The sequence below is a fragment of the Melitaea cinxia genome, chromosome 13 (genome assembly GCF_905220565.1).
Source record: "Melitaea cinxia chromosome 13, ilMelCinx1.1, whole genome shotgun sequence".
NCBI classification, from domain to species: domain Eukaryota; kingdom Metazoa; phylum Arthropoda; class Insecta; order Lepidoptera; family Nymphalidae; genus Melitaea; species Melitaea cinxia.
The window spans coordinates 1307466-1334960 of NC_059406.1; the positions used below are offsets into that span (position 1 = coordinate 1307466).

General features: G+C 33.9%; 4 protein-coding genes across 4 annotated transcripts; all 4 read right to left on the minus strand.

Annotated features, from left to right (window-relative positions):
• LOC123659209 (retinol dehydrogenase 11-like) lies at positions 1-939 on the minus strand. The gene has a single exon (XM_045594461.1). It carries the CDS (start codon positions 937-939, stop codon positions 1-3), a length of 939 nt encoding a protein of 312 aa, XP_045450417.1.
• Positions 940-5899: 4960 nt separating this feature from the next.
• On the minus strand, positions 5900-6938 carry LOC123659058 (retinol dehydrogenase 11-like). The gene has a single exon (XM_045594329.1). The coding sequence runs from the start codon at positions 6857-6859 to the stop codon at positions 5963-5965; it is 897 nt and encodes a 298-aa protein (XP_045450285.1). The 5' UTR covers positions 6860-6938; the 3' UTR covers positions 5900-5962.
• Positions 6939-11287: 4349 nt separating this feature from the next.
• On the minus strand, positions 11288-22211 carry LOC123658825 (neither inactivation nor afterpotential protein G). Its single transcript, XM_045594122.1, has 11 exons — positions 22085-22211; positions 21249-21451; positions 20839-21057; positions 18824-19036; positions 18505-18668; positions 14674-14834; positions 14048-14169; positions 13272-13455; positions 12772-12916; positions 12245-12421; positions 11288-11472 (listed from the first exon to the last, which is right to left on the minus strand). Exons 1-11 carry the CDS (start codon positions 22209-22211, stop codon positions 11334-11336), a joined length of 1854 nt encoding a protein of 617 aa, XP_045450078.1. The 3' UTR covers positions 11288-11333.
• Positions 22212-24196: 1985 nt separating this feature from the next.
• LOC123658826 (probable ribosome biogenesis protein RLP24) lies at positions 24197-26240 on the minus strand. Its single transcript, XM_045594123.1, has 3 exons — positions 26118-26240; positions 25704-26026; positions 24197-25031 (listed from the first exon to the last, which is right to left on the minus strand). The coding sequence occupies exons 1-3, from the start codon at positions 26196-26198 to the stop codon at positions 24857-24859; spliced, it is 579 nt and encodes a 192-aa protein (XP_045450079.1). The 5' UTR covers positions 26199-26240; the 3' UTR covers positions 24197-24856.
• Between the last annotated feature and the right edge of the window lie 1255 nt (positions 26241-27495).

The window sequence follows — 27495 nt, forward strand, 5'->3', positions numbered from 1 at the left end:
TTAACTATTCATAGTTATATTAGTAAGTGGATGTAACTCCCAGTCTTCTTCAGGTGTTATTCCAACCAATCTCTTGGATTCATCCCACAGTCTTTTCGTCAAAACTGGGTCATGGGCAAACCAAGAACTGTAAAATTCTGCACAATCACGAAAGTGTTTCCCACTAGCATTTGATACTCTTGGATCAACTGCCATAAAGACGGGCATGAGCGCTGCCCGCACAGGAGATCTTCCCACTAACATGAGTCCGCCATTCAAGAATGATTTCCAAAATGTATTATTAGAGTTTCTAAAAAACTCTGATTTAATCAAACCTGGATCCATACTGTACACGTTTACACCACTACCTTGAATCCTTTTATTCATTTCCACTGTAAATAGCACGTCAGCTAATTTCGCATTAGCATAATATGTAAATGTTGACCAACCAACGTCATTCATGTGATCCAGATCTATGTATCCCAAGAGAAGAGATATCGAAGAGACATTCACTATTCTACTCGGCGCTGAGGATTTCATCAAAGGGTACAATAGAAAAGTTAACAAAAATGCTCCGAAGTAGTTCACTTGCATCATCAAATGCAAGTTGTCACTCGTAAGGCGATCTTCTAGGGCGATAGCTCCAACATTGTTGATCAGAATATTTAATCTGGGCTCGAAGAGGTACATCTCGTGTGCGAGATTACGAACAGATTTAAGGGATTCGTAGTCCACTATGCGTGTAACAATATTTTCGTTCCCCGAACTTTTGATGATTTCTGCCTTCGCATCTGTTAATTTAGCTGCACTGCGACTGGCGATGATGACTCTCGCGCCCCGCTTCGCTAGGTTCTTCGCTGTTTCTAGACCGGAGCCCGAAGTAGCTCCAGTGACAAGCGCTACTTTACCGTCCAGTTGCACATCATTTTCACATTCGGTGAAATCGTCCAAAACACGCATTATGTCCTACCATATATTTCAATGATACTGTCTAAGCAGAATGTAATTTCAAGACTGAGCCACTGTTAAAACTTGATTCAAGGTAAATGTAGAAGAAGGCCACTGTTATTATTTCAATGTTTAGTTGAATGAACGTTGAAATCATTAGGATGGGTAAAAAATATATCATATAAAGGCTGTAGTTTTATCTTTAGATAATTTTTTATTTTCGATAAAAATAAACAATACAGATACAAGTTAATACCCACTTAGAAAAATCCTCCCATAAAATAAAATTAATTAAATTTCAAATACTATCTATACTTATCTGAAAAAAAAGCTGTTTTAATATTAAGTCTATTGGTGAAACTACAAGCTTAAAAAATGTTTGAAATGTTGAATATTTGACCTAACATTTTAGGTTTAATACCATTAAATATATAAATACACACATTTTAGGAGAGTGTGAAGCAATAATATAAAGTGAAGAAAAAAAAAAAACAAATAAGAAAGCAATATAAGTATGGCAATAACTCGTACAGTGTTAACTTTTAATGAATATTAAAAATAATAATAATACTTAGTTAAAATATATTTTCAATTTTTTTGGTTTGTTCTTATTTGAACAAGTCTTCCGTTTATTTTTTCATACTGTCCACGTAATTATAATCGATTACCGTAATGTAATGACGCCTGCAACTACGTTACGCTTGCCTCTGACCCTCCCTACAATCTCTGGCCTCTCTCTGGCTAACTTACCACGAAAACACAACATTACTTGAGGATAGTGTTAATTAGCACTGACTGAAGTACTTCCCCAGACAAGCCGCTCCATGAATATTGATTTACTACGTAATGTGTATTCCTTAATTTTTTAAAAGGTGTTCATGTGCGATGAAATCGAACGCTTTTGTATAATCAACGAAGGCTAATAGAGACTGATTAAGTTCAATTCAAGGGGCGCAATCGTATACCTATCAGAAAGAACACCCGGAATAAATATAAAACGAAATAAACTGGATTTCAGTTACACAATTATAATTTTATTTAAATTATCAAATATTTTAATAATACCTACGATTTTATTTTTGTGTTACCCCCACATTAGGAATTCTAAACATTTTTGAATATCATATCAACAATTGACCGCTCCAGCGGGATTCGAACCCGCGTCTCCGACTGACCGTGTCGGCGCTCTAGCCAATTAAGCTATGGAACGATGTACTCGCTAGAGCGAAATTTTTGATATGATGATTTTTATTTTCGGTTTAAGCGAACCGTGGCGCCGTCTATAGTGAGTTCTTTACAGAGACCCGTAACTATTCAAAGTTTCATATTACAATGAAAATCTTTGACAGGAGACGACACCATGCTATTATTAATACCTACGATTTTATTTTTGTGTTACCCCCACATTAGGAATTCTAAACATTTTTGAATATCATATCAAAAATTGACCGCTCCAGCGGGATTCGAACCCGCGTCTCCGACTGACCGTGTCGGCGCTCTAGCCAATTAAGCTATGGAACGATGTACCCGCTAGAGCGAAATTTTTGATATGATGATTTTTATTTTCGGTTTAAGCGAAATGTGGTTGGAAAAAGTTAAAATATGGTTGGAAAGGCTTTTTTATTATTTAATAACAAAAAAAAAAAATCCTAGACGGTATTATTTGATGTAGATTTTAAGATAAAAATTAATATAATTACGTTGCTCTAATTATCGGTTACGAAATAAAAAAAGACGAATAAACCGGTTTAGACCTTTTACTTGTATAATACACACACAAATACTTTTAAATTAAATTATTTCTATAATGGTATTATACATATAAACTTACAGTATGATACTTATAATTAGGTTGACATCTTGTATAATAAGTATTAATCAAAATTGGTGAGTAGCGATTTATTATTTTGTAACGTTTTTTGCTTATAAATTAATTACAAATAAAAAATTTTCACTGCCGGGCGAGGGTTCAGTGAATATTAGAGTTCAATATTAGAGTTTGGTCGACCACGCTGTACGCTGCGTCACTGCAATTCCTACAAATTAAAGTTACATTATTTAGTAATATCTAATCCCTACTAGGTAAGCCTGACCTTTGGGTACTAATTTTAATTTATATATGATACGAATCGTTGGTACAGCGGGTCGGAGATTGTCCCATATCTATCCACTCCACTCCAGGACACGTCTGCTCCATCGGCCATCGGTCCTGCGACACAGGTGAGTGGTGACTAGATCACTGCCACTTCAACTTGCTAATTCTGTGTAAGTTTGATGGGGATTGCGGAAAACTTGGATTTCTGGCGCGAACTTGGGGAGGCTTATGTCCAGTAGTGGACTGTATTAAGTTAAACTTACTGATTGACTGAATCATTATATAACATCCTCCGATGATTAGCTATAAAAGCGTGGCTTTTTAGATTTTTAAAATATAATTTATTTTTTATTCTTTAGTTCGATTTTTCGATGGCAGATAGCTGATGTAATAAGGAGTACCTTAGGCTACTTTTATTTTAGTGATTTTATTTTTTTCCATTAATAATATAAACAATAAAAGAATAACTATTCTGCGCGGAGCGAACCCACGAACTTACGCCACGCGGAGCGGGCGGGAAACAGCTAGTAAGGAATAAGCAAGGTAAAAATGTAACTAGCCTGAAAAAGTATCTGCCTCAGTTGTGCTGTATCGAGTGCCCGAGCGAAAGAGTAAGTCCGAAACTGCAGGCATGCGCATATCGCGCGCTAGCTTTATCTCTCTTACTTCCTTACAGAGGATCCACGAAAGAATTTATTAATCCTGGCAGTCTTAATAAGGATATTGAGAACCTGTTATTGAATTATTGCATTGTCATTGGTCCTTGATACATGTGCAAAGTTTCAAATTAATCAAACTTCTGGAAATTGGTGAAAATCATGTTTAAAGATTCCATTACATTACATACATACATACATTGTTACGCATACGTTTGTACGCGTTGGCGCAACGGTCACAGCTATGGATTGTGCTTGTTGCGCTGGCGGTTGCGGGTTCGATCCCCGCACATGACAAACATTTGTATTGGCAATACAGGTTTTTGCCGTGGTCTGGGTGTATGTGTAGTCCTTGAGCCTCTCCACCGTGCCTCGGAGAGCACGTTAAGCCGTCGCTCCCGGTTGTTATCATCTACGCCTGATAGCGATCGTTACTCATAGTAGGGAATATATCCGCCAACCCGCATTGGAGCAGCGTGGTGGATTAAGCTCTGATCCTTCCCCTAGATGAGGAAAGAGACCTTTGCTCAGTTGTGGGATATTACAGGCTGAAGCGATACATACATACATACAACCCAAGCAAATAAAAACGTTGTAATAAAGCAAAGCAAGATATAAAAAAAAAATCTTGTTCGTGATCTAAGTTGGTTAGTTTCAACTGGAGAATTTTTTTTTTGTAGAGTAAAACATTGTCTTTCAATTAACATTTTAGTTTTGGTAAATATTTTATTTATATATTTAAAAGTAAACTTCTCGAATTTTCTTTTGTAGCTTTCTGTCACAATTATTTAGTGCTATAATAACGTGAACGTGATAAATGATACTTGTAAACTTAAATTACTGTACACCTATAAAATTTCTTTGTCTGAATTCTAGAATAATTATCCTACCTCAATGTTACTTAAATATAATAACTGAGTTTGCTCGCAAACGAAAAAAAACCGACTTCAATTACATCGAAAAATAATACAACGTAGGTAGACGAAAAAATAGTCAAGTAAATACGCGTTATCAAAGATTACTTAAAAAGTTTTAATCGGATCTCAAAGAAATTTAAACGCGATTACACGATAAACACTAGCTTTTGATTAAATTAATCATTAAAATCGGTACATCCAGTAAAAAGTTATACGGTATAATAACAACATAGGTCGACGAAAAAATAGTCAAGTAAAAACGTATTATTAGATATAACTCGAAAAGTAGTTGTTAGATATCAAATAAATTTAAACGGGACCAAGTGACACGCACTATCTTTCGATTATTTTTTTTTATCGAAATCGGTCTACCCTCTCAAAAGTTCTGAACTATAATATACATAAAAAATACAGTCGAATTGAGAACCTCCTCCTTTTATAGAAGTCGGTAAAAGAAGATAAAAATATAACCCTGTAGATTTAATATGGTTTGTTTTCACTCGCTTATTCACATAATTTACTTGAATTTTACTAGTTTACGATAGCAATAATAATGAGTTTAAGGTTCAAAGGGGGATAACTCTAGATACGGTATAACGATGGATAGATAGTCACATCACAAAAAGGGTATAACTTCACTTATATACTACCGCAGGAGGCACATAATTAGAAATTTTTATGAAATTTTAATTAATGTGATATGTATATACATATAGTATATAAATATACGTTTTCAAAAACATATTATAAAAATTACAATAAACATTTAAATAAACATAAGAGTGTTTATATAATATACATTTTCTGGCCATATATTTTTCGCCGTGGTTACTTCCCTTATCGAAAATCAGACAAATATTCAAGCACTAGATAAGGTAAAAATAATATTATGCTTTATTGCACATTTAAAAAAAGAACAAAATTTTCATTACAAGCAATTATAGTAACAAATTGTACAACCGGGCGATCTTATTGCTAAAAAGCAATCTCTTCCAGACAACCTGACAATGAAAGGGATATTGCTTTTCAGATGGGGAGCTGGTATATAATAGTAAATGCTTAAGATTATATCATTTTACCAAACAGAAATCACGGACCCTATAATATCTTTTGTTATTATGATTTTTTTAGCTGGACAAAAACATTTCATCTTAAAAAAAAACTAGCTTGTTATTATGAAACATTACTTGAATATTATTTTTTTGAAGGTCATGTAGATTATTAAAAAGCGATAATGTTTGATTGCGAATAATGTATGGAAATAATATTTTTGTAACAATTTAATAAGTATCATAGAAAAACGATTTATTATTTATAATGTGAATATAATTTACTCAAAACCATATAAAACTAGAAATACACCACAATCAATAGTCATACGCCTCCCAATCTTCATCAGATGATAACTTTACCGCAATTTTTGATTGGTCCCACAACTCTTTAGTTAATTTTCGATCACTTACTAACCAGTGATTAATCCACTTTTGACAGAACTTAAAATGTTTCCCACTAACTGTCTCTAGCGAAGGATCAGCGGCTAATATCGCTATTTGCTTCCCGACATCCTCTTTAGGTTGACCGACAACGTTTAGAAATAATTGAGATATATTCTTCGTTAAACTTGGAAGATTATTTAACACATTTGTATCTCGAACTAGAAAAGGATCAATTGTATTCGCTGTTATATCTGAATTTCTAAAACGTTCATCTAATTCGGCCGTAAACAACGTCATAGCTAATTTTGAATTCGCCAAAACTTCCACCGATGTGTAGTATTCAACGTCGTTCCAATGATCGAAATCAATGTGTCCGATGTACATTGACGAGGCCGAAGTGTTGATTATTCGACTAGGAGCCGAGCTCTTTAACAAGGGCAGCAATAGATACGTAAGTAAAAATGCACCAAAATAATTAACTTGCATCGTGAGATTAAGTCCATCTGCTGTCAGTTTATCAGGAAGTCCTACAGCACCCGCATTATTGATAAGTACGTCAACTCGCTCCTCCATATTCAAAGTATCGTTGGCAAAACTTCTGACAGAATCAAGTGATGCTAGATCTAAAAGTTTGTATGAAACGTTCTTGTTACCGGTGATCTGTTCTATACGATTTCTTGCTTTTATTAATTTCGCCTCATTTCGGCTAGCGATGATGACCTTTGCTCCTTTTTTAGCTATAACTTTTGCAGCTTCATAGCCCATGCCAGTGCTGCCACCGGTTATGATGACCACCTTCCCGTCCATACGTGCACTCGTTTCACACATTGTATCCTTTAATAACACAATATCGAGTCCTTAACGAGACACTGTCACTTAGCAGACTACAAGCGAACAGGAAGTCGAGGCCAAGAACGTGATCGACAATGTTGTTCATAATTATTATTTTATAAAGTATTTAAATGTCCTGCAATGCTACCATTGTTCACTCACTATTTTGTCGCTTGCTGTTTACTGATTTAATTGTATCAAGTGACCTTCTTAAATCAATAAAATCACAGAAAGAAGTGAAATTGCTCAACTTTATGTTATATAGCAGTGCTTCTGTGTTAATATTATTTTTAATATTTTATTATTTATAACTAAGATCAAGATTTAACGTCCACTAGTAATATAGGAAGAGAATGTATACTGAATGCTTTTATTTTGAAGCCTTTGGGGTTTTCGAACATATACAAACTTTTTATATCAGAATAGTGATCAAACCTCATTTTGAGTTTTTATATTTTTTTATAATAATAATTTTTGATAGATGTCATGAATTTAAATTTTAATTTGTTCTTTATAATTTATATTCTGCAATCTATTCGTATAACGTTCTTTTTGATTTTATTATTTAATTAAAAGCCGTTGGATACCTATATCAAAGATATTACTTCATTCGTTAAAAAGCTCATTCCCTAAGCCTACTGCATGCTTTACATATTTATAAATCATTTTAAAACAAAGTAAAATACACGAACGTCTCGATTATTTTAAAAAATCGTAATTATGATGCGTTACACTTGAATAATGTGTACATAGAAAGATTCTACTTAAAGTCAACTTCTCTTTACGTCCTTTATGTATCCGCGACAATATGTTACCTCTCTACTCATTTAAGTGTACGCATTTTTATTTTGTATTCTTAAAGTTTAAAGAATTTATACTATTAAGTATAGCTGATTATTTTCATACCTAAATTGTTGTATTTTTTTAAGGTCTTCTATATAAATAAAAAGGAATGTTGCTAAGAGCTTAACTCGAAAATGTCTCGACCGATTCGGCAATTTTTTTTTGTATGTTCCTTAAGGCCCACGGAAGGTTTTCATAAAAAAAAAATTACTATCAATTTTTGACAGAACTAAGTCGGTCCGAGCAGCTAGTCTCTAATAAATACTGTTTTATTTCATTTATATTATAATTTTTATTTCAGAGAGTCAGAGGGTTTCAAAGCTTAAGTGCGCACACTTGACTCACATGACTATATGTTTTAAAAACGTTCCATATCTGCGGGATCCCACGCACCAGCTTTCGATTAAAAGAAGAATTGTCAAAATCGGTACACAGTAAAAACTTATCATGTCAACACATTAAAAAAAAGTTGAGAACTTCAAATAAGTTTTAAGTATATAATATGTTAGTTTATTTTTAACTGCCTTTTTTAAGCCGGTGATAAATAATATAAAAGGTACATACGAGAAACAGTAGTAGGTACATAATCTGTATATATATAGACGTTTACCTGTGGACATTTCCCAGAATTTGGAATATATTTTATTTTAGAAAGAAAAAAGCTTTTTTTTAGTATACATTATCATAAAATTCAGCTTAAGACTTTATTAACTCTTGATAATTAACTGTCCTAGTGTTTTCAAGCAAAAAAAAACCGATTTCGATATACATCGACAGTAATAAAATGAGTACATCATTAACGTAGTTCAAAGCATTATTGAGTTAACTTAAAAACTACTCTTTAGATCTCACTCAGATTGACCACTGACAACTATAAGTTACGGTAATCGCTTACCATCAGGTGAGCCGTAAGCTTGTTTGTCGATCTATGTAGTTGTTTAAAAAAAATAATATATATGTATAAAAACGGTATATCAAGTAAAAAGTTATAAAATTTATTAATTCGGTCAAAGTCAAGTATGTTCATAACATAAGTCTTTGTAGAATACTATTGTAGTTGTTAAAATTTACCTTTTTTAAATTACACGTAATTTCTGCAGTATAATGTTGATCAATATCTTAATATGATCATATATATTCTAACAGTTCGTTAAATTAATTTTACGTGAATAGCGTTGAGTTCATAACGTAATTTATGAGAATAAAAACAGAACTATTGCTTGAAGATGTTCCGACGAGGTAATTTTATAATATTTTGTTTTATTTTTGCATTGCGCGTATTTTTGAACTGTTATTTTCACAATCGTATTTTTTGAGAGTAACTGAGGAGTTTCTTTATGATTCTTCTCAGCAGAATCTACATTCCGTATTATGATATTAAAAAATGTTTAGAATTCCTAATGTGTGGGTAACACAAAAATAAAATCGTAGAAATTTAAAATAGCATGGTGTCGTCTCCTGTCAAAAATTTTCATTGTAATATGAAACTTTTAATAGTTACGAATTTCTGTAAAGAACTCACCATAGACGGCGCCACGGTTCGCTTAAACCATCATTCCATAGCTTAATTGGCTAGAGCACTGACACGGTCAGTCGGAGATGCAGGTTTGATCCCCGCTGGTTCGGTCGATTTTACTTTAACTATAATTACTTCAAGCTGTGTGGCTACGGCAGTAAAGAGTGGTGCCTATGGGCAACACAAATGAGTTCGCGTCATTTTTCTCACGAACTTGTGGAGGCCTATGTCCAGCAGTGGACTGGAATAGGCTGAAATGATGTTGATGATGAATGATGTATGTGTATAATGTGTCCTTGAGTGGAGACTGCGTGTTGGCAAATGCTTCGTAAGATTGCCAGTGGTGTGTGGAAAACCGGGATTGCTTCAGCCTGTAATATTCCACTACTGAGCATGGGCCTCTTTCCCCACGTAGGAGAAGGATCAGAGCTTAATAAAATTAATACGATCGCTATCAGGTGTATATGATAACAACCGGGACCGACGGCTTAACGTGCTCTCCGAGGCACGGTGGGGAGACTCACAAGGACTGCATAAACACCCAGACCACGAAAAACACCTGTATGGCCAATACAAATGTTTGTCATGTTCGGGGATCGAACCCGCAACCGCCAGCGCAACAGGTACAATCCAAAACCGGGATGTTTGGCGCGAACTTGGGAGGCCTATGTCCAGCAGTGGACTGCGATAGGCTGAAGTGAAGTGACTGTATGCTGTCTGTATGCTGTAAATCTCTCGACAATCTTTTATGTCATATAATAAATTTTAATATCAATATATATTGATAGTAAAAGTTTTAAATTAAAACTGTAATTTATTCTATTTAGCGCATTTAAAATAAAACCTTGGTTTAAAAAATTTATTTGTTTAAAATTTATTTAATTTATGTGTGTACGTGTCAGACTATATTTAAGCTAGGTCTGAGTGTTTTTCGACGAAGAAACCATTCGCGTTATCGCTTGCCGGTTCGATTCCTGTTCGAAGCGTATTTCTATGTGTAAAAATATGTCTCTCAAAGATTAAAAGAAAATACAATAAACAAGCTGTACCTATCAGTTTTTTTCCTTCCTTTTTTATTTAAGACAAAACCCAAGGACTCATAATCGCCTTTTTTATATCATGCAATTTATTCTACGTATTAAAATGATTTTTTATACTTGACTATATACCTTGAATAGCTAGGATGTGGTCCGACGACGGTGTTATTAGTTACATAATTTTTTGTCGAGTATAGCCGAGGTCGAGTACGATTATTCAGGTGTGTTTTTTTTTAATTATATTTCTAAGTAATTTTTTTTTAATTACATCCTTAGTTTGTTAAAAATAATATGTTAATGAATTTATTTATAAACTGCGTTCAATATTAATATATATTTCCTGCAAATCACTTTGTTGGTTTGGCCTTTGATAGTATTTCTTAGCTCCTCCACGGGCTGTGCTCCGTTCATCAAAATCTCGAGCACACCCTGCGTTACCATAATGTCGCTTTTGCGTTTGAACATATTAAGACTGTAATCCAAAACAATTTTTAGATCAAATTCCGAAAATAAGAATGTAAAATTAACACTAGACACATAAACTAAAATTATTTGCTCTCTTTTCTTATTATATTATATAGTATGTATACACTAAAATATTTACTTATTTCAATGTTTTTTTTTCTTTAATAATTATGTAAGTCTATCATATCGTAGTTTTAATCTATTAATTATTGAATTTTCCTCCTTAATTTGTGCACACTTCTAACCGCTGCTACTGTATCGTGTCCAGTACCCAAAGGTTATCTGGAAGAAATCGCTATTTAGCGATAAGATCGCCTTTGTACATCTTGTATTGTATCTGTCTTTATATGTGTCTGTATTTTGGTGTACATTAAGAATAAATAAATAAATAAATATGTTGCGTTAAATTGTTACCAATTTTCTTTTCAATGACGAGGGTTCGCCTGTAGTTAATCACTAGCAGTGATAAGACGCTTTTCACTGTTTACTTTGCATTGCGTATTTTCTTTCATATGTTATATCACAGGTACTTTAAAACTAAGTAATAAGTAATTAAATACGAAATTTATTAAAACACATTTATTTAGTAAATAAAAGGCAAAATAGATAACTATTGCAATTTAGGAGTATTTTTAATTAAATCAGCTGCTCTTTCCGCCATTCCTATGATCACGGAATTAGGATACAGAGATATGGGCGAAGGCAACACACTCGCATCCATTATACGAAGGCCTCGAACATCTTTAACTCTGGAACAAAAGTATTACGACAGTTCTTCGTATTACTAACATTAGTTAGTATAGAAGTTAGTATAAAAAAAATATAGAAGTTATGACTATTCATCGCACAGTAAAAACTTTTTTTCAACGTGTTATATTACATTACTTTAGATTTCCTTTTTTAAAATACTATTATCTAAGTAACCATTATGCGTAATTTAATCTTATTTATCACGGTAATGTTATAATTGTGTTATACAAACACATCATTTATTAGTTTTTCTTCATAATAATTGTTTATTTTTATAGATGCTATGCGGTTTTAATTACCCTATTACTATAATATTTTAAGGCGTATATACTTTTTATTTTATTATTTAATTAATTTGTTAAAAGTGTTATTAACTTTTCTACCAATTTAAAATTTCAAATTGAAAATTAGGCTCTTTCTTTTCTTGAGTTTTGAGGCTAAAAAACTTGAAAAAGTTACCTGTAAAAGGTCAGGTGAAAAATATATTATTTGAATGTCCCTGTTGTGTGTTTGAATTTGTTAGTAAGCTTTTTTATACAAACGAATTTTGATTGAATTCTTTATTTTTTGTCACACCGATTTTGGGTACAAATATACCGATTTTAGTGGACAGCTCTACCGATTTCACATTAACACGGTTTGAGTTTATTGTATCGTAATTCTAATAATCATTTAATGTCTTTTTCTAACAAGTAAATTGTATTAAAATTTTAAGACCTATAGAAATGGTAGAAAGATAAATAGTTCTCCTCTGTTGTATTGTGAACATACCTCAACTGGTTGTCAACGACCTTTCCCCCAGCGCAAGTTCCAGCGACGTGGTGGCCAGTCACTGCGACCTCTCTGATAATGCACGCCAAGTATTCGTCAGGGGGACTTTGTATTTTTGGTTTCGGTTTTGGAACCTCTTTGCGTGCCTGCGCGCCTGGTACTCCTGGTAGCTTTATTCTAAATTTGTACGGTTTTTTTTATATTTAAAAAAGAAATACAGATAATAGAATGAATGATATATATACATAAAATCATATCACAGAAAGTTTTAAATGAATAAAATAATAAACGCCGCACTCTTAGCTTCCCCCAGTAGCAAGAGAATTGTATGAAAAGTCCAGAAAAAATTAGAGATTGTTGATTTTATACTTAATAACTATATACGTAAAGTATATTTAAATTTTCTTGCGTAAATATACCTATACATGCAAGTGTTCCGTAAATGTTGTCTATCATAAAATGATACAATGTCAGTATAATTTCATAACTTGCCAAAGGTACGTATAGTACGTACGTAAGGTACGTACTTTTTCCTTCGTCGAACCAATCCCTTTTGGTCTAATCTTGTGTAGTTCCAGAAAGATAGACATCGTTCAGCTCTAGGCCAGTGGATCCTGGCTCCTATTTCTTCAAAGGGTTTTGTCGTTAGCAATTTCTCTGCGCGTCTGATTGCTAAAAAATAATTAAATATTTACACGCTAAAAACAATCATGGGTTTTTCTATTTTATATCTTTTTTATGTTAAAATCCTGTATGTTATTGTGGTATACATTCCTTTTATTTTTTAATCCAGTTTTTACTTGTGTTAAATTCAGATTATTCCATTTTATTTTATTATTAAAATTATACCTAAAAGTAATAGTAAATTTATGCCTTATGATGTTTGAATTTTATCAATATAATTGTGGTTTTTTTTATTGATACATACATTAAAAATGTTTCAATTGTATAATATTTTACGGTTATTTCATAAGTGTACATTTTAACAGTTATAATTTCGTAATGACGTGTCTTTATCGGTTTTTACCTTTCATGATACATTTGACATCGTAATCTCGGTGCAAATAATTCGGATCCACCACAATGGGCACGTTGGTGCTCGAGTCCACGAGTGTGACGGATCCTCTACTCTTCGGCTGCACACACGTCGCCAGGAACATGAACCCTTCCTTACTCGTTTCATTATGGAATGGAAATATGTCCCGGAAAGTCTGACATGATGGTAATTTAATTAAATATTACAAATTCCTTACTTATTGGAAATTAAGGTATTGTTGTAAATGTAAGTATTATGACGTATGTAAATATAATTAGCATCCATCCTGTAATACCTAACTACCCAAATACTGGGCGTAGGCCTCTTTCTCCATACAGGAGAAGGTTTGGAGCTTAATCCATCACGCTGCTCCACTGCTGGTTGGCGGATATGTTTCCTACTATGACTATCGATCGTTATCAGATATTTATGATAACAACCTCGACCGACGGCTTAACGTGCTCTCCGAGGCACGGTGGGGAGACCCACAAAGACAGATATCCAAACTGGAAAGAATATTTCTACAAATCAAATATCAATCTCGAGCAGGAATCGAACCCGCAAACCGTTTAGGTGACTACTAGCACCACTACACCAGAGCGGTTGTGAATGTAACTAGCCACTATAGAAATTGTTTTCATTTTTAGAAACGTTAATAATAATATTGTTCAAGATAAGGCGAACGCAAAGGGTTTTTTATTTATCCTTTTCTCTTTTCCCACTTTAGTTCCTAAATTTAGGCACTACTTGCTAAATTGTAAGTATACCTTCTGTTTGTAGTTGGATAGATGTCTCAACAACCTCTCACTTGTAGAACCCATTGAGAATAACATCAGGGCTGACCTGTTGTAGTACTCCACGCCGGCTACGGGCGGGAACGAGAGGTATCCTAGTAAAGATTATTTGCAATATGAATGTATGAATAAGTATATGATAGGTTGATGTAAATGCATACATGAATTAAGACCTAATTCGCTTGTTCGTTAGATCCCATGAAATTGTAGAATAGAGTCGAATTGCACATTTCTAGAATTTTGCTTTTAAAATGACATTTAGGAAACAGAAAATTTACTTAGAGTCGATTTTGTCGCATCGTCGTCACCATTTTCGATACGGAGTCAGAGGTAGAAAAAAAAATCTATATAAATTTCAAAATATTCCGAAAATATTAAAAAAACAATTGTTGGTAGGAATTTGGATAGCTGTACGAAAGGAGACATAAGGTTTAAGAAGCTAATAGAAAGTTTGGAGGAAACAAAAACATATTGTGCCGACTGCTGACAAACTAAGACAGTTAAATGATAAATATCCTGTTTTTAAATAGCGATCAATAGGCAATTGGCACTAGTGTTCATTTAGTAAAAAACATTACAACAATCGAAATATTTCTTACCGCTGTTACTCCAGAAGTAGTCCACCAAAGTACCCGCACTAAATACTTTTGCTAGAGTTATACTAATCGGTTTCTTGATGCTTACGTATATCGGCATGTTCATGTGGTCGTGAAGGTTCTTGCCAACAGACTCATTCTCCGTTATCAACTTTATACGTAGCCTTAACGTTAAAGATACAATCATATATTAGTAAAATATTTAACGACACATACCACGAGTAGTTTTTAACGATACTTTTAGATGGGTGTATAATTGTTCAAATTGGATATCCATCTCAAAGTAAGTCAAGATAGATTATCGGGCTGCCTACTTCAGACAAATCTGCAAATCATTCACTATTTCAACTTTTGTTTACGGAACAAAGTTTTAAGAAGAAAATAGACAAAAGTGGTTGATTTATTGAATCAAAGTTTTTTGGCACTTTAAATAAATGAAATGATGAACATATGATATAATTTATTGGATCAGGTTGTTATATGTACCTATATTAGTCTTCCGTTAAACCGAATTAGAATTAAGGTTGTACTAGCCACTAGTGTTGCCCAAATTCAGTCTTGGTCTTGCAGTCTTGGTCTTGTTCTTGCGTTTTTGCAAGACCAAGACCAAGAACAAGACCGCGTATTTTTAGCAAGACCAAGACCAAGACTGACCGTGCAAGACTTGAGCAAGAACAAGACATAGCCTGCAAGACTCTTGCGTCTTGCAGCTAGGACTTAGCGCTATTTCACTGAGTAGTTAGGTGTAACAGTTCGGTGTATAGGTAGGTACGCTTAGGAATTCTATGAGACGCAAAAAACTGTATCAAAGAATATGAAAAACTGGACCTATGCGCATTACGACTAATACCATAAACATAGCGAATAAAAAAATATCTATTAAAATCAAACTGAGTGCATGCATAGTTATGTTTTAACCATCGGCACTTTGATAATGCGGCATCAAAGGTTTTGTACTTACTTCTCAAAGAAATTTGCCGCTTTTCGGAAGTACATGGTTATGATACACGCGCCGGCGGCTTCTTTTGAAATCTAAAACAATCGTTGCCGCCACGCCGAAATCATAACATTTGACACTATTTGATTGCCGCCATAGGGCGTAGGTATACTCATGCAAAATAATTTCGAATTTTAAGAGTACCTACAGGTGTTCCAAAGAATAAATAAGTTTCAGAGTGCTTAGAATGAAAATGAATACATTATACTGATCACGCAAGTAGTATTATGATTAGGATAAAATGGTAAGGATAGGTAGTAGATGTCATATTAATTCATTCTAGTAAGTATATATTATAATATTGATTACTTATATGGTTTTAAACTAATTACTTAGGTACTATTATTGTACATTTAGTCATTATATTTCTTAAGTTTTTACAAGAAAAAATAGCAAAAAGTGTTCAAATATCACCCGTTTAATAAATATTGTAGCCACTTTTAAATATACTTGAAACGTGTAAAAAAATTCTACAAAACTAATAAAATAATATAAAAAGCGTAGGTACTTACCTAACTAATAAAATAAAAAGCCTGCGATAAGAGTTTTGTATTACTTACCAGCCCGAATATCTCTGAGAGAGATGATGAGAGTAAGTATTTACTAGCTGTGCCCGCGACTTCGTCCACGAGGAATAGTAACTTTGGAGGTATAGTGACGTTCAGGACTTATTTATTTATTTTAAAACTTCTGTCATCAAACATACAAACGAACTCTTCAGCTTTATAATATTAGTATAGATGTACGCCAAAACATTCACTTATATGTAAAGAATAGTGATTGGCACTAATTCTTTACATATATTTTATTCACGCGTCGCGTCTGTACAAGTAGGTAATATTTAGTGTGTGTTTGTACGCCGCACGCGGCATTGTTTGATTTGCGGCGGCATCCTTTTCATAGAGCCGGCACGTGGCGAGGCGGCGCGGTAGAAAGCAAGGAAACGTACTATAAATAAAGGAATTATTTTAATTCCAGTCATTTCCAATTGAGCTGTGCTTCGAGTCTAACTTAATAATTGTTTTTACTAATTCTCGTTGTTTTCTAAAAACGTATCACGTGTACAATTTAATATGAGTGACGAAGATTCAAATTATTCTAGTCCGAGTAACGAGAGTTTGAGTCACAGATCTAAAAGACCCAAAAGCAAATTTGAGGAGTTTTTCGAAATAATTCATGCATCCCAAACTGCCTTCTGTAAATTGTGCCAACATAAAAAGATTGAAATAAAAATGAAAAACAGAAACACTTCAGGCTTAAGGAAACATCTAATATCTTTCCACAAAAAGGAATCAGAAATATTTCTTCCTGTTAAACCAAAATTAAGTGGAGATATCACAAGCTTTTTAGTAACCGCTGGAAGAAGTGGACAGGTAAGAATATTTTTTTAACAGTTAAAAGAATTTTAACTCTGCGTAGCTATTCATGCGATACTTTCAAAAACGCCATTAACTTACGTAAGTATTTTTGAGTTAGTGGTTTTTTCATCTAGGGGTGCGACATATTAAGTATGTAATTATCGTCTTAAATATTTTTTATAAACACCCATATTTTCATTTAATCGGCCAGTAACAACTAAGTACTTTATTTTGGTAAATTACAGTACAGTGCAACCTTAATATAACAAATATCAATTTAACGATTTTCTCGATTTAACAACAACAAACCTCCTCCTCTTATACGCTCAAACCTAGTATGTTTTAATGGGGAATGTTTAAACTAAATGTTTTATGTGGGGGAAGCAACTTAAAAGAGAAAGTCTGCGCAAGTTCAATGAACTTTATGAAGAATATAAAAGTCTACACTCACTGAACAAATCTCTGGAATTACCAGAAAAAGAAAATAAAGTATGTGATGAAGATGAAGACGTAATAGACTTTGATAAACTCTATGAATGTCCCTCGACGTCATCTGGATCTTGTCTTCAAGGCTTAGTGATAGACGAGTTGGAGGAGTACCTGAGAAAACCAAGAACTGCCAGCTCGGAAGACATTTTAGATTGGTGGAGGACGCATGAGACAGAGTATCCGATTTTATCGAAAATGGCCCGTGATTTTCTCTCAATACCTGCAACTTCAGTACCTGCTGAGAGGTTATTTTCTAAAGCATCATTAGTAATTAGAAAACATAGAAATAGGTTAAGTGATGAGTCAGCCAGATGGTTACTTTGTATTAATTCTTGGTCAAAAAAATTGATATAAAGTATCATAACCTAATGATAAAGCTGTTGATTTGTGTTGTATTTTATTTTTTATTCAAATAAATGATAAATCGTAAAACTCTTTTATTAAATTTCTTATAAGTTGAGGGTTCAATCTCTTTCTAGACAGATAAGTATTGTTCTTTAAAATACAGTCAAGTTATTGTAATTAATTTGTTTTTTTACATGTTTTAGCAAATGTAAGCTTATAAATCATAAATGTTTATTAAGAAACAGTTACTTCCATGGAAAACGACATATAGGTCAGTTGATTTTTCGAATTTCTTATCAAATCTTCAGTTATTTATTAATCTGCTTGATCTTTACTATGGCTATGTTAATTCAAGCTCACAATGTTCCAATTCTAATACGTTTTTCTAAGATTTAAAGTAAACTTTAATAAATAGTAATAGACTAATAGGTAATTGCAAGACTTGCAAGACTCTTGCTGCAAGACCAAGACCAAGACCAAGACTGGGAGCGCAAGACCAAGACCAAGACCAAGACCAGGTGTATTGGCGCAAGACCAAGACCAAGACTGGCTAAGTCTCGTCTTGTTCTTGCATTTGGGCAACACTACTAGCCACAGTTACTTCGTTTATTTTACTCACTATAGTAATAAATTATTGAAACTTACTTTTTGATTAATTTCTTTGGTCCGATACCAGATGATATCATAATTTGAGGCGTCTTGATAGAGCCAGCGCATAATATTATTTCTCTGTTAACGAATATATTGTCCAGATTCCTGTGATCTTGTAAAATGTAAAGTGACGTAGCCCTTTTCTGCTCAAAACGCATCTAAATGGAATTGTGTTATGATTAATAATTAAGAAGCTAGGGGATAGTTTTCTACCAGCCAAAAAAATCAGCACAAATAAGTTTGCATAAGTTCTGCAAATTTCGCATAGAAAATTAATGCATAAATCATTTAAACATATCAGTAGATAACTCACAGATATCCCTTGGGTTCTTAACAGGACATGTAAGTTTTTCCTGTTTAATGCTGGTTGGAGGTAAGCATCGTAGGCTTGATATCTGCTGCCATCTTTGACGCTGGCTGTTGATCTTCTAAATAACGTATTTTTTGACGCAAGCGCTGATGAAGCTTGTCTAAATATCGTCATCAGCTCGTTGTCTTCATCTATAAGTTTCAGTTTCATTGGAGCCTAAAAGTTTTATCGGTTGATAATATTGATAAAACTATGCAATAACGTAAATGTAATCCCATATATGGATAAAGGATACTGTTATTATCATTTTTAGATTCGTATTCTCAAATTGCCACGTTAAAAGTACTGGGGCTCCTATTTATGTCCATATCGCCAACAAACTTAAATCACAAAGTTTGCAAATGACTATTATACAAAGTTAAATATATAAGGCTACTCTTATTGATTTTAGTACGAATAATGCACAGTGTTATAGAACGATTTGCGAGTCTAACACTTCGCTGACTTTTCAAAGTATCGGAACTAGTTAGGTAGGGCCAATTTAGATAATTTTTTCCTTGGCCATTGTATTATTTAATTTATTCCTAGCTTATGTTGTCTACCATGAGAAAGATTTTTTCTGAATTACAATTAGTAACGCTTATAACCTCGAAATCTAAAAATAATCCTGAACATTGCATAATTTAATATAGAAAATATGGGTAAAGGTTTATTCAAGATTGCGTTCCCCAATAAAAACCTTATACATTATACCACGAAGTTCCTACGTAAGAAGGTCAGCTAACCATTTAGAAAATTAAGTTGGGCACATGCATAATAAGCATAAGTAATATAATTTATTCCTGTTTTACACCATTCCAAATCGATTGTTACTGGTGTAACAGTAAACTTAGTATAAATTTCTATTCTAATGACTCAGGTAACTACATAAACACAATTAAATGATTGAATTAGATAAATAGTTTAAGTCTCACGTGAAAATTAACTGAGGTAGGACACAGCAGGAATTTCCTGCTCAAAATATGGAGCAGCCCAGCTGGGGTAGTACCTCGACCTTACAGAAGATCACAGCAAAATAATACTGTTTTCAAGCAGTATTGTGTTCCTGTTGGTGAGTAAGGTGACCAGAGCTCCAGGGGGGATTGGGGATTGGGTCGGCAACGCGCTTGCGATGCTTCTGGTGTTGCAGGTGTCTATAAGCTACGGTAATCGCTTACCATCAGGTGAGCCGTACGCTTGTTTGCCGACCTAGTGATATAAAAAAAAAATGTTAACAGCATGAAGCAAAATTTTATTTTTAAGTTTTAACATAATGGTAGTTTTTTATTTGTTAGAGTTTACTCCTTAAAAATCGATTTTATGAAAAAAATATGAGGAGTAAAATTCTACTGAACGAATGACCTCGTTACGTTTCTCGTAACGCCATCTATCGGAACCCAATACGGTTCCGATTGTTTGCGTAACGACGTTTTCTAATAATGCCATCTTAGGTAGATAGATGGCGTTATTTGACTAGTTTATTTACCGTTTGATATAGTATTTTTTTGAGGCCGCGTTGGCGCAACGGTCACAGCCATAGATTGTGCATGTTGCGCTGGCGGTTGCGGGTTCGATCCCCGCGCATGACAAACATTTGTATTGGCCATACAGGTGTTTGCCGTGGTCTAGGTGTGTGTGCTTGTGGGTCTCCCCACCGTGCCTCGGAGAGCACGTTAAGCCGTTGGTCTCAGTTGTTAACATGTACACCTGATAGCGATCGTAACTCATAGTAAGGAATATATCCGCCAACCCGCATTGGAGCAGCGTGGTGGATTAAGCTCTGATCCTTCTCCTAAATGGGGAAAGAGGCATATGCCCAACAGTGGGATGTTACAGGCTGAAGCGTTAGGGTTATAGTATTTTTATTTCTTAGACTAGTAAGCCTTTTTTGTGGTTAGTTATTATTGTTCTGCTCAATTCTTTTTGGTTTTCAATTTGTTTTGAATTTTTACAACTAAAGTTTTTGCCTAATTACAAACCTTCGCACAAATTCCTTTAACTGGACAGTTGTCAGAATCAAATTCACTCTTAACAGTTCCGAATGCTTTCAAGAAATATGGTTTCAAGTCATCTAGTGTCCAACCCTTAAAGCCAAGTCTTGACCATCTGTTGTAGTCCTCGGGAAGACCAAACCCATGGAGAAGGAAATTAATCTGTCCCGATCCTCCAGGACCTTTACCACGGGGAATGATTGGCGTCTTTAAATAAAAAAGAAAAGAAAACAGTAATTGCAGCCTAATTGACTTTAAAACAGTCAGAGAGATTGAATTTTAAAACAATGAAGATATGGATTAGAAATATCATTTTATGCCAAAAGAAATATTTTTAAATCAATTGAAAGATAACTGAAGTTAAAAATAATAGTTTTTGGTAAGACGTGTTGTTTAACCTGATTAAGAAGTCCAAAAGAAGAATATTTTTGTGCTGTGGCTCGCACCGTCCAATCGTTATCTCCATGTTGTGCGGCAGTGGCCGTCAATGGTATTTTGGTGAAGTACCCCATATGGTCGCCAGCCTCCACCAGTAACACTTTGACATTAGGATCTTCAGACAAGCGAGAAGCCAGCACGCAACCGGCTGTTCCGGCTCCAACTAAAATAATTTTTATTGTCTTCAAACAATAATAAATTTTCATCGCTTTATTATTATTATTTCATTGTTCATTATCGAGATAAATATCTTATTATTTGGTAGCAATTTATGCCCCAGCGCCCTGTTCAAAAAAAGGGCAGCCGAAAGCTCGTGGCTAATATTTGTGTATGAGAAACTACTATATAACGACCCTCAGAAATAAATATCGATTATTGATTGTCGATTATTTCGCCAATTACGATTTTTTCCAAACTATCTGCCAATTGCTTTTTTTACATTAATAGAGCGATACTTTGCGCCTTTGCATGCGGCTCTCGGCGCCCCTTAACAATCGGTACCCGGGTGCATCAAACACCCCACTAGAGGCCAAGCCGCCCCTGACTGTGAGCCGTATTTTTATGTAAATTACATAAGTTTATATATAAATAATTCTAAAAGATTAGAAGAAAAATATTTTGTCTAATAATAAGCGCCTAACGTTTTGTCAATAGCAAATACACAAAAAGATTTAAATCATAAAATATTTTAAACGGATTAAACTTCGAACAATAATGTAAAGTGTATAAAAATACTTATTACACCAACAGGGGCAACAGGAACATCATAATAATCATCATATAAATAAAAACTTACCGATGATGTAATCATATCTCTTCGCAGGCTTGGTAACAAAACTCGTATTAACATTTGCGTATTTCTGATACACTATATAGGACACAAATGCCACTAATATGCTTATTATATAGGAATATATCGTCATTTTGTTTCATATCACAGCCAGCTAACTGCCGAGCATAGAACATTGACTGGTCTAGCTGTTATTTAATCCAGACATTGTTACCGACACTAATTGAATTAAGCAGAGGGGGAAAACCTTTTAGTTCATTTTATTAAAATGTAATGGATACTTAATAAAAATAGGTTTGGTTATTTGTGAATAATGTAAAGTATACCTTTTTATTAGGGATTGTAAAATACTTTTTGTGCGTAATAATTTAATTTCTCATATCGGTAAGTATTTTGTACAATTGTGCTAAGTAACAAAAATGCCAAAAACAGTTCTGTTAATACTTAATAGGTATTGTAATAATAAGTAGGTGACAATTATTTGTGATCGAAGAATTAGTCTGCGTATCAAGCGGTATTTTTGAGAGCTCCCAAAAGAATTTAAAAAATATTTAAAAAAAATATATGAAAGAATCTTGTTTTACTAACGTTTTTATCTCAAACGCTGAATAAACCACTATCGAGATTATTTCCCGGTTTTAAAAAAATAGTCAACACGTAGCTACAAAAATGTTTGTTACCCCTGAAAGAAAACCTAAGGGGATTAAAGTATTTGATGGCGACAGGAATCAATACTTTATTTATATGATGCAATTCTTTACTCTGCCGTGTCATAAATTCGTTATTGATAGTCTAAGTCTTCTTTACATATTGAATGTATTTATGGCTGTAATTTTAAGATTATTGCTATTTTTCACTTTATAAAATTCAAAGCATAGATTATGTTGGTTATGAGACCTCTTAAGACGGCTTTAGCCTGGTGAAAACAATTTAATAGCTAAGGTCTTTTTTTTTTTGATATCACAGGGTAACCCATTTACGGGTGATATCCAGGATGCCCGGGTAGGCATTCCTAGACCGTATGTCGGCTTAGCACTTGGGGGTGCACTACCGACCAAAACCCCTGCCTTATTACGGGAGCCTTCAGCCGCTTTAATTGGAGGGTCCCGGATCTGCAGGCAACAGGATCCCACCAGCGACAGACTGACCTCGGCGAAAAGACCAGACTTCTCCTCCATGGGACTGTCCGGCTCACCTCTGAACAATCCCGACGAATAGCTAAGGTCTAAATTTTGTACCTCTACTTATTTAACCACTTTTTCAGACACAATTTTTGGCTGCTTGCAACGAATTTAGTTTATAGACTATTTAGAATATCCTTTCTTATCTTCTTAATATTTGTAAATTACGCATCACGTTGTTTGTCCGCGATTGACTTCTACTTAACCGATTTTAATCAAATTTGCACACCGTGTGCAGTTTAATCCAACTTGAAAGATAGGCTATATTTTATTTTGATATATGTAATTATTATATTTAAGGAAAAAAATTTAAGGCGGTACGAAGGTCGCTAGGTCAGTTAGTAGAATTATAATTTTTGGGCAACTATGATATAAATGTAAGAATATACTTTTCTTGAATAAAGAATTTAGCCACCCCCTCTCTTCCCGTGGGTGTTGTAAGAGGCGACTAAGGGATAACAAGGTTCCACAACCACCTTGGAACTTAAGAAGCCGACCGATGGCGGGATAACCATCCAACTGCTGGCTTTGAAATACACAGGCCGAAACGGGCAGCAGCGTCTTCGGTGCGACAAAGCCAGTACTGCGGTCACCAACCCGCCTGCCCAGCGTGGTGACTATGGGCAAAACACATGAGTTCACGCCATTTTTGGCATGAAATTGTAGAGGCCTATGTCCAGCAGTGGACTGTATAGACTGTAATGATTGATGAATAAGAATAAACTAATAAAATCATATTCGTTACATTTCAATGTCTGATACAGTCTATAAAATCTTAATTAACCCTTTAACCACCATGTCATAATTAGATTAAAACTGTATTCCATTTACATAAGCAATCAAACACCTCAGCATTTGACAGAGCACAGAGAAAATAAAATTAATTGCATCCCAAAATAAACGTTAAAAAATTTTTAATTAAAATAAAACATAATGATGAGGAAATAAGTCTTTTATTTGAAAAAGAAATTCACAAAACGGTCAGACTTATCACTTTTACAGAGTAAGCTTACTGATTTTTTTTTGTGTAATTACATGTTTTTAAAATAAACATTGTAAACTGAACAACGCATGTAATTTACAGAAGTTATGTATATGCAGTAAAAAAATAAGAGCGTGAAATTGTTTGACACATTGCTGAGCTGGAAATTGACGCTATACAGCTCTTAAGTGTTTATGCAAGATATAATAGATATTAGTTGACACACAATCTAGATAAAATCTGTTTTTCTTTTGGAACGAAGTTCCTTACGGCTTGGCTGGGTGACCGAGCTGAGAAAAATGTGAGACTAAAACTGTAAGAAACATATATACGGCAGTGACGTAATATCAGTCACACAACTGTATTTTTTTTATTTTATTATACTTTTGCCTTTACTAACATGAATAGCAAGTGTCAGTTTATGTTTATATTTATATTGTTTTAACTCATAATTGTTTGGTTAATTTAATAATTTTAATTTTTTAATATCACGGTTATGATTCTTAAGGAGTTAAGGAAATTTAATATCCACTAAATGTTAACATTGTAGATGTAATTATGAGACATGTATTGCTTCTTTAAGTCCGTATATTTCTTAAAATTTTCATATTTCGGTTATAAATCAATGTCCCCACCATCTTCAATCATTTCTCCCGTAGCAGGCACCATGACGGGTGCTTCGATAACTTGTTTACGACCCTTAGCATCAACGACTTCAATTGTTTCTGGTTCCACTTCCATCTCTGCGTCTTCTTCTGTTTTTTTCTGTTTAAGACCAGCAGCTGGTGATCTGAGAAAAAAAAATCACACATATAATAAACATTTAGAAAACACACAATGGGTTGTTCACAGTAAATTGACAAAAGCAATGTGGTTTGATACTTTTTGAAATAGTAACTCCTTTTCACATGATTTAGTCAGTAACATCCCACTGCTGGGCACAGGCGTCTTAGTCCATGTAGGAGAATGACTGGAGTTCAGCATCGCTGCTCAACTGCGGGTTGGCGGATATGTTCCCTACTATGTCCCCTAGTAGCAATTGCTATTAGATGTGTATACTAACAACTAGGACCAACGGCTTTATGTGCTTTCTAAGGCACGGTGGGGGAGACAAACAAGGACAGAGATCCAAAACAGAAAGAAATATTTGTACATATACAAACATCCATCCCGAGTAGGAATTGAACCCACAACATGTTAGTTAGGTTAGTAGTGTTAGGCGACTACAGTAGTTATTATTCATATCTTTAAAATTGTAGAAGTAGACATAAATACGGTTAGTAAATGGTGCGGTTAGTATTTGATTAGTAATAATGTTTTTTTTATACAAATATTTTCGTTCACTTATTGTAACTGCATAGTGAATCAAATTATAAAGATCTTGACATATGGCCATTAAGCATTACTGACTTCTAAGCATATTTATGCATATCATTATAGAACCATAATAGCTTTCACTTACCTGATAAGTGATATATCGCGCTGGACTTCTCTAACATCTCTCTGCCACTCCACTTCGCGTCCCTTTCTTAACCTTTGCATAATATAGTTATTTGACCGCCTCTGCCTGATCTCTTCGACCTTCTTCATGGCTTCAATGGTCTTATTCCAGAGTTCTCTGTTGTATTTCACGGGAACATGACGCCGTTTCTCGAACTCGAAAGATGGGTCAATTGCCAATTCTTTGCCAGCAGTCTTGCGGTACGCTTTGGTCCATTTGGTTTTACGTGGGTTCTTCTTCTTTTTGAAGGCTGCGTGGCATTTTGAACGACAAAATCTGAAAATCTAATCACGAAGAAAGATTACGTACACTTGATGTAATAATGTGAAAAATCTATTGAGTATAGACTTAAAATATTATTTTTATGCTATTTACCTTACAGTCGTTTCTCACGAATTGTATGCCATGGCCAGGATATATCCTGGAAGAGCAGAAATAACAAGTTTCAATACGCATCTTCACACGTGCTGTTTTGATCGTCTGACATTACGTCAAAAAAGAGAGTTTCTGAAAGTATTACCGGTGTTTACATGTGAATTAAATTTACACGTCTACATTTTAAGTAACATAATATGATATCTATATTTTTCAAAAAACATGTATATTTCGCGTACTAGTTAAAATTAAAAACATTTTATCAAATATTAATAATCATTAATTGAAACATGAATAAATACAAATGTTAGTAGTGTCATCTAGCGAGTAGATGTGTCAACTTGCCTCAACTAGTTTCACTATTCAATAATAGATGTCAATGTAGACTATAATTAAATTGGGTTTGCTCTTTATAAGTCCTTTACCAGTAAGTTACTGGTAAAACGAGTTGGTAAACCGGAACACCACAAAACCGATAGGTAATTTAACTTTTCAGTTGACTGCCCGATTTATAGCTTTCCTAAAATATCGACATGTTTACCTCGGTAGCTGGATGTGTCTAATTACTCGACGCTACTATTTTGTATACTTCAAATAGACCGTTATGAAAGCATTTTTGACCTTATAAAGATACATAATTACGTAATTCTAACTAATGTTCTTCCTAAATTTGGAATTATTAGGTAGAGAGAGTTCGTTACTTTTGTTGTTTCACTTATAAGAGCTTTATTTAGTCTGTGGTGGCGATGAATAATACTAACATAATGAAGGAAGTGAAAATTTGGTCAAACGCTTCCCTGAGAACCGCGCCGTGCGTGTTAATTTATTGAATTTGTATGAGGGCGGCTTTTTGGATGTTACACTTTATTGTTATTCATATAGCGACTGTTGATTGTTTTCACATGTTGATTTATTTGTGAAAATCGTTTTAAAATAAATAATAAGTTTTTATTAACTTGTTTTTATATACAAAATGTCCAAATGTTTCCGGTCCAAATTATGATTTATGTCGTTAACGCTTTAAGCCGTTATTTTAATTTTTAGTTCAAATATGAACTACTGGTTTTTTATTTACGAGTTCCTGCGGGAAATTAAAAAGTAAGTGGTAATTTGACGTTTTTTTTTCATTATTTTACTTAGCTATTATATGATTAAAAGATATGGTCAAGATAAAAGTTAAACATGCTAATTTAAGCGAATTATATAATACTTTTGCTAACTTTTATTTAAAATAAGTAACGTTCTTTTTTTAAACTGACTCAAGGTCTAAATATATCCATGCTATGAATTACAAAACAAAAACAAATCGTTGTTTTTTTATACTTGTTTCATTTGTCAGTAGCTTGTATCAATAATTGGTGATTGGCCATATTTAATA